This window comes from Misgurnus anguillicaudatus, chromosome 8 (assembly GCF_027580225.2).
Source record: "Misgurnus anguillicaudatus chromosome 8, ASM2758022v2, whole genome shotgun sequence".
In the NCBI taxonomy this organism is placed as follows: domain Eukaryota; kingdom Metazoa; phylum Chordata; class Actinopteri; order Cypriniformes; family Cobitidae; genus Misgurnus; species Misgurnus anguillicaudatus.
In genome coordinates this window covers 6663621-6671453 of record NC_073344.2, presented here as the reverse complement: position 1 = coordinate 6671453, position 7833 = coordinate 6663621, and the positions used below count along the sequence as shown (strand labels likewise).

At 35.6% G+C, this 7833-nt stretch overlaps 2 protein-coding genes across 5 annotated transcripts in view; one reads left to right on the top strand and one right to left on the bottom strand.

The window, feature by feature from the left end:
* The first annotated feature begins 328 nt into the window (after positions 1-328).
* LOC129450089 (uncharacterized) lies at positions 329-3614 on the top strand. Its single transcript, XM_055212545.2, has 6 exons — positions 329-455; positions 2097-2296; positions 2377-2562; positions 2652-2763; positions 2852-2988; positions 3074-3614. The coding sequence occupies exons 2-6, from the start codon at positions 2114-2116 to the stop codon at positions 3428-3430; spliced, it is 975 nt and encodes a 324-aa protein (XP_055068520.2). The 5' UTR covers positions 329-455; positions 2097-2113; the 3' UTR covers positions 3431-3614.
* A 1416-nt stretch (positions 3615-5030) lies between these two features.
* Positions 5031-7833, bottom strand: part of tmem131 (transmembrane protein 131) — a 75485-nt gene continuing 72682 nt past the window's right edge. For all 4 annotated transcript variants that reach the window (XM_073870212.1, XM_073870213.1, XM_073870214.1 and 1 more), the window contains exon 41: positions 5031-6065. In XM_073870212.1, coding sequence (XP_073726313.1) covers positions 5805-6065 — 261 coding nt within the window. In that variant the 3' untranslated portion in view covers positions 5031-5804. The remainder of the gene's footprint in view (positions 6066-7833) is intronic.

The window sequence follows — 7833 nt, the reverse complement described above, 5'->3', positions numbered from 1 at the left end:
TCATTGGATTAGATCAACAACAACGATTTATTCACACATTATACTTTAACTTCGTTATATCATTACAGGGAGCTCTAGTAAAATTATGTAGATTATCATACTGATGAAGTGTGAAATTTTCTTTTTTAATAATTTATAGAAGTAACCTTAAATCCCAGAGTGGATCAATAAAAAAAAAGAATAAAAAAACGAATATAGGAAACGAAAATATTCAAACCCATAATTTTGCATATTGCATTTATACTGACAAATGTACAATGATTTACAATTAACAGTTAACTGAAATGCATTACTAAATGAGTCAAAAATGACTTCTCTGTCGCAAAAAAACAAAGGTAAACTTCGAACTTGGGACTTTGGTCCAAACTACACCCTCATATAGACATTCAGGATTGTTGTTGAAAATGAATCGAGTTGCCAGACAGTGAACTAACAGCAGTAGGTGCATAAACGGGGTAAGTAAAGCAATACGTAAAAGTTGATCTGTAGACTGTAACCTTGCTATCTTTAATATTGACCAAAGTAAAATCAAACTTTGTTGCGCCTAAACTCATAATTACATTAAGACTTTGAGTAATGTTTGATGATACAACAAGTAGTATTCCTACAAAAGCTTAAATTTTTAGCCCATGAATTTAGCCTTTGAAGGGCTGTCAATTTATCAGGATTGATCGCATACAAAATAAAAGTTTGTGTTTGCATAATATATATGTGTGAGTGAGTGTGTTTGGTGTATATACACAAAATAATTACACAGTGCACACATATATTATGCAAACACAAACTTTTATTTTGTATGCCTTTGCCATTAATCGCAATTAATCTTTTGACAGCCATATAATAGGCTATTATTTATTATTTATTACTTAATATTAGGTTGATGCTGCTTGTACTTCACCCAAGTCCTATGTTGTTGACACCCCAAAAGATTAATTTAATTTTGGACTACTTGCTAACCATGTTGCACAGATAAAAGATAAATACGGGCATACACATGAAAATAAATTAAAGATTAAAAACAAACAGAAATATAGTTCAAAACCAGTTTTCCTTCACTATCATCTCAACCCTTTACCTCCATAAAGTGCGGCATGGACAGTGAACATAGCAAGTTGTACAGCCCCCAATTGAGTATGTAGATGAATAACAGGTCATAGGGTACATTTAAGCACAAGCCAGTATGGGCAAAGTATAATTACTACTACAATAACCTATAGTAAAACTATACCACTGCTGATATTTGTGATGCTAACAGTGGGAAGTCTAAAATTATTCATTCAACTATATTCAATTTTTTAAGGTAAGCGGTTGCAATCAATTAATTTAAGCTACATTTAAACAAAAGATATTTGTTTGTTTTGTATTTCTATTTTTTTTAAATATAGCTTAAATAAATTGATTGCGACCACTTACCTTAAAAAAACTATACCACTGCTGATATTTGTGATGCTAACAGTGGGAAGTCGAAAATTATTCATTCAATTTCTCAATTTTTTTAAGGTAAGCGGTTGCAATCAATTAATTTAAGCTACATTTAAACAAAAGATTTTTGTTTGTTTTGTATTTCTATTTTTTTTAAATATAGCTTAAATAAATTTATTGCGACCACTTACCTTAAAAAAACTATACCACTGCTGATATTTGTGATGCTAACAGTGGGGAATCTAAAATTATTCATTCAATTTACTCAATTTTTTTTAAGGCAAGCGGTTGCAATCAATTGATTTAAGCTACATTTAAACAAAAGTTTTTGGTTTGTTTTGTATTTCTATTTTTTTTAAATATAGCCTAAATTGATTGCGACCACTAACCTTAAAAAAACTATACCACTGCTGATATTTGTGATGCTAACAGTGGGGAATCTAAACTTTTTCATTAAATTTACTCAATTTTTTAAGGTAAGCGGTTGTAATCAATTAATTTAAGCTACATTTAAACTAAAGTTTTTTGTTTGTTTTGTATTTCAATTTTTTTTTTTAAATAGCTTAAATAAATTGATTGCGACCACTTATCTTAAAAAAATTTTTTTCAGTGAAGTTAAATTTTACTTTTAGATATTTATTTCTGATATGAAACTATACTGATGCCTTTACAAGGGCTCCATCTAACCAGCATGGCTCAAACGCTGATGATAATTGACACGGACTGTGGAATAGATGATGCTCTGGCTATTTTAGTTGCTCTCGCAGCTCCCAACGTGAAGATATTGGGTATCACCTGCTGTTTTGGGAATGCTGATGTGGATAACGTATGTCAAAATGTGCTGCGGGTACTGTCAGTCTGTGGACAAACGCAGGTCAGTCCAGTACCAACTAATATATATTTAGAATTTAATTCTGCACCAAAGTTAAACCACAAAGTATTATTTCTCATCAGATTCCAGTCTTCAAAGGGTCTGCTGGGCCTCTAGTTGGAGCTGTGAAGTCTTTAAAAGATCACTTTGGCACAGATGGGCTGGGAGATGTTTTGGAGGACAGAGATTCAGAGATTTGGAAGGAGCAGATACAAAACGAGCAAGCTGTTCAGGCCATGATAAGACTGATAAATGAAAACCAGGGAGAGGTAAAAAACAAAGTTTGCTTAATGTTGTGATGCCATCTTGTGGTTGAATTATTGAAATGCACAGACCAGTTTGTGTTACTTGCACACAGGTGTCCCTCATAGCTCTTGGTCCGTTGACTAACGTGGCTTTGGCTGTAAGATTAGATCCCGGTCTGCCTCAAAAACTCAAGGATCTGTACATTATGGGTGGTAATATGGAAGGTAAGGATTATTTACGGTAGCCATTTTGAAGCTACTGTAGAAAAATCAGGGCATTAGCTCCCCATAGTGACTACTGTTTATTTCACAGGTAAGGGAAATGTGACACCAGGGGCAGAATTTAATTTTGGAATGGATGCAGAATCAGCATACGTAGTTTTGGAGGAATATACCTGCAAAACACACATTGCAACTTGGGAGTTTACTTGCAGAAGCAAATTATCTTGGGTAAGAAGAACCAACCTCGTGATTAGGAGGACATTCATAGTTTTATGAGAAAAAAAGTTAACATTGCATTTAATTTTTTTGCCAGGAATTTTTTGATGAGCTGGTAAATCAGGATACATCAGCTGCTCGATTCATAAAGAAGATAACATCAAAGTGCTGGGCATTCTCTAGAGACTTTGGCATTAACAAAAAAGATGTCTTTTTTGGGAAGGGGTTTGTGCCCTATGATGCTTATGCTGTTGCGGCTTGTGTAGACAGCAGTGTTATTACAGAGAGTTTTGAAAGCGCTGTACGTGTGGAGAGGCAAGGCGAACTGGCACGAGGCATGATGATTTTGGATCCATCCAATACACTGAACAAGGGCCATCGTGTTTTTTTGATGACGAAATGTGACCTTCGAAAGTTTGGCTTGATGCTTAAAAAATCTTTACAGTTAGCATAGAAAGAGGTGGAAAATCTATTAATGATATTTGTGGGACTTAAAGGATTAGTCCATTTTCTTAAAAAAAGGGTCCAGATGGTTTGCTCACCACCATGTCATTCAAAATGTTGATGTCTTAATTTCTTCTCGACTGAAACAAAGAATGTTTTTTAGAAGAAAACATTCCAGGATTTTTCTCATTTTAATGGACCCCAACACTTAACAGTTTTGATGCAGTTTGGATTTGCAGTTTCAAGGGACTCAAAACGATCTTAAACGAGGCATAGGGGTCTTGTCTGGCGAAACGATTGTCATTTTAGACAAGAAAAAAAAAAAATGCACATAATTTCGTAATGGCGTGGAAAGGTCACGTGTTACATATATGAAACGCACATTTGTGGACCATTTTAAACAATAAACTGACACAAAGACATTAATTAGTATCATTCGACATTCCACACTTGTAAACAATGGGGCGTAGTTTCGCATACGTCATCCTTGGCGTGATGACGTATTGCGTGAGGTTGCGCTGGCGCGTCACAGGACCGGAGATAGATGAGAAGTTGTGGTTTAAAAGTGCATATTTTTTATTTTTCTTGCCAAAAATGCCAATCGTTGCCCTGGTTGGGACCCTTGTGCCTCGTTTGGGATCGTTTGGAGTCCTTTGGGGCTGCGGTTTTGAACTGCATTGGAGCTGTTAAAGGGGAAGTCTACTCATTTTCAATATCAAAATATGCTACCACCCCAACTAAGAACTGTTGATACATCCCTCCACCACCTGTGCGCGCGCACGCAAGCGCCGGAGCGCGCCGCGACGCTTAGAGATAAAGTTAGACGTGACCAAACACATCAACGTTTTTCCTATTTAAGACGAGTAGTTATACGAGCAAGTTTGGTGGTACAACATAAAACGTAGCGCTTTTCTAAGCGGATTTAAAAGAGGAACTATATTTTATGGCGTAATAGCACTTTTGGGAGTACTTCGACTCGCCTGAAAAGTCCGCTCCCCTTCTCACTCTCATAATGGGAGAGGGAGGGTGTTACTGCGCCGAGTCGAAGTACTCCCAAAAGTGCTATTACGCCATAAAATATGGTTCCTCTTTTAAATCCACTTAGAAAAGCGCTACGTTTTATTTTGTACCACCAAACTTGCTCGTATAACTGCTCGTCTTAAATAGGAAAAACGTTGAAAACGTGTTTGGTCACGTCTAACTTTATCTCTAAATGGTACAATTGAATGGGGCTAAGCTAAATGCTGTCGAGGCGTCGCGGCGCGCTCCGGCGCTTGCGTGCATGCGCGCGGGTGGTGGAGGGATGTATCAACAGTTCTTGGTTGGGGTGATGGCATATTTTGGTGTTGAAAATGAGTAGACTATTCCTTTAAGTGTTGGGGTCCATTAAAATTAGAAAAATCCTGGAATGTTTCCCTTAAAAAACATAATTTCTTCAAAAACAAAAAACCAAAAAAAGACATCGGCATTTTGGATGACATGGTGGTGAGTAAATTATTTGAATTTTTTGTTGTTGAAGAAAATGGACTAATCCTTTAAGGTTGTATTTGGTATCTTTTCCGAATACTGTTCACTGTGTTGAGCTTAGGCAGAAATAAAACAAGTCAATATTCCAGCCTGATATGTTTATTTCAACCAATGTGACCAATCTTTCATTCTTGAAGTGACAAATGAATGATGCACAGAAGAACACATTTCATTTTCTTTAGGCTCCCTCAAATTAAAAGTCAATATTTGCAAATAAAGCTTTTCACTTTAAGCGGTGGCCAATTAAAACTAAATAAAATCCCAAGTCATTTACAATCTGGCCTTGACTTAGAGGGGTAAGACTTTACTGCCCTAATAAACAAATCTTGCCAACCACTTAATCTTTCCAAATGTTAAATCAACCAACAAGTGCGGTCCGAAAATGCTCTAAAATGAATGAAATCCCCAAGGCAAAATAATCGCTCTGTATGAGCAGGGTTTTACAACAAAGTGCTTTCAACATTTTCAGGCTGAGTAACACTGTATCTTAAATCATACAGTAATACTGGGCCATATACCTGAATTCTAAATGCAGTATATCTCAAAATAGGGAATCTCTAAAATCGAAAAAGAAAAAAAAACATCCCTACAAGGGCAATAGGATTGCGTTTGGCCAATGATCTTTCATTCCTTACGTCAGTTAAAATTTAACTTAAGGCATTTTTATGATATCCCACCGAAAGAAATATACTTAAAGGGGACTTGGTAATGCAACACTGGATTTTCAGTGTACATTTTTTCCAATGAATTTTAAAATTAAAATTATCTTGATGTACAACAAAGTACTGTTTTACAAAGAAAAATAAAACAATATTAGAAACCACTGCATTTTCTGTTGCTCAATGGGGCAATCTGTCTCAGTTGCCGTTGTTGTTGTCAGGGCTGTTAGGCCACGGCTCTGAGTTCCAGCGATTTAGTGCCGAAGACCACGGCATGCTCCAGGGGTTATAGGTGCGGCCCATGTCACTGGGGGCAGGTGTGGGCGGTGCGGTGTGGCTGACCAAATCAGGGAGAGTGGTGGGAGTGGGAGGGTTGAAGGGGTTGAGGGTGGAGTCATTGCCAGTGGACCAGATGGAGCTGCTGAAGGACCAGGGACTGCGTGCATTCCCTAAAATGGACTAAAGAAAGAAAGAAAGAAAATGTTCACCTTCTGACCACCAAAAGGTAATATATCATTTATAATCCTGCTATTAAAAAAAAGTATAGAAACTTTACATCTTTCATGAACCAAACTGGACAGGATGAGATATTGATGAGAACATATAGAAGAAAAACCCACCAAAAACGTTTCCTTTATTGAGTTGTTCACTAAAACTCTAAGTTAGCTCTTCAGTTCTGGTGCCATTTTGTTAAGAAATGCTCAATTTTCTCTAATTTATTTTGGTGACAAAAATCAATGCCTTAAAGGTGCAATAAAATGCAATATAATAATAGGTCAATGACATGACGTTAATTATTTTGTGTCTGTATGGTTCAACTAAAAGTAAAAGGGTTAAAATTTCAAAAAAAAATTGCAGATTACTTGCATACATTCTCTTTTTTGAGGTCCAAGTCTAAAATGTCTGGTTTTATTTTATTTTGAAATAATATTTGGGGGATAATTGCAAAAATGTCAATGTGGTGTAACCACTGATCTATATAAATGACTGGATTGCGCATGATGTCACAACTGTGAAGCCACCGCGCCGCCATGTTGGTATACCCAAACATTCTATTAAATCAATGGACGCGATCAGATTTTAATGATAAAACATCACTTTACTCGTCTTCGTTTTTATATCTGAAGTTACCCTGTACATTATTAAAACACAAACGTCCTAAGCATGTACATAGTTATTTACTGAAAGTTGTACATTTTAGTTTTTAATCAGTTATTATACATTCATCTTCATTACAGTATCAGATCAGCAGACAGACCGCAGCATATTTAGTATTAATGACGAACGTGCTCATTCTGAAATCTAAATAAATAATTATACTTTGTACCGTAATTGTATGCAATAATTTGCTGGTTTTGTAATTATGTTATCTAAACTTACAAGTTACATAAACTTATTAAGAGAAATAACACTAACCGTGTAGCTGAATGTCAAAAAAAAACTTTATTTATACCCGAGTCATTAACAGAACGCAGCAGACACACTCACCTTAACGTTTTTTATAAATCCATTTTCCTGCCCGATTAAAGCATACACATTGCAAATAACACCAGAATTAACAGTTAATTTACGCACACATATCCTAAAAATAATCTTGCGTGACTGATACGCTGTAAAGCGGGTGAATTTAAAACATGATTTTGAATGGAAGTCAATGACGCTCTCTGCCGGTTGGGTATACCAAGATGGCGGCTCGAACTCCGCGCTGGCTTCACCTCACGCTGTTACGTTAAGCGTTCTATGCGCAATCCAGTCATTTATATAGATCAGTGGGTGTAACCTGTCTGTGTCAATTGGTGTAACTTAGTATTTTTTAAATGAAAATATAAATGTATTCATAAAAATGTGGAATAAAATATAATCATCTAGTTTAGTGTAATATGATTACATACATTTTTACATCATTCATCAAAGATTATTCAGAAAACAGAGCTGTTTTCAGAATATGTCAGAACAAATATTACAAAAACGCATTTACATTTAGAAATAACTAATAAAATGATATTTTTAAATATTTTTGTTATGATTATGCTTACATGCCATCAAGGTGGATAAAATATTTAATATTTCTCATTCTTTGGTGCAATTGGCGGGTACACCATTTGACATTTTCAGGTCCAGTCAGTCTCCAATTTCATAAAAATGGTGCAAAGGTATTTTTTATTGCATAAAATCGACATAAATACAGTATGTGCATTGAAATAAACCTGATGCAAGCTTATAAAAC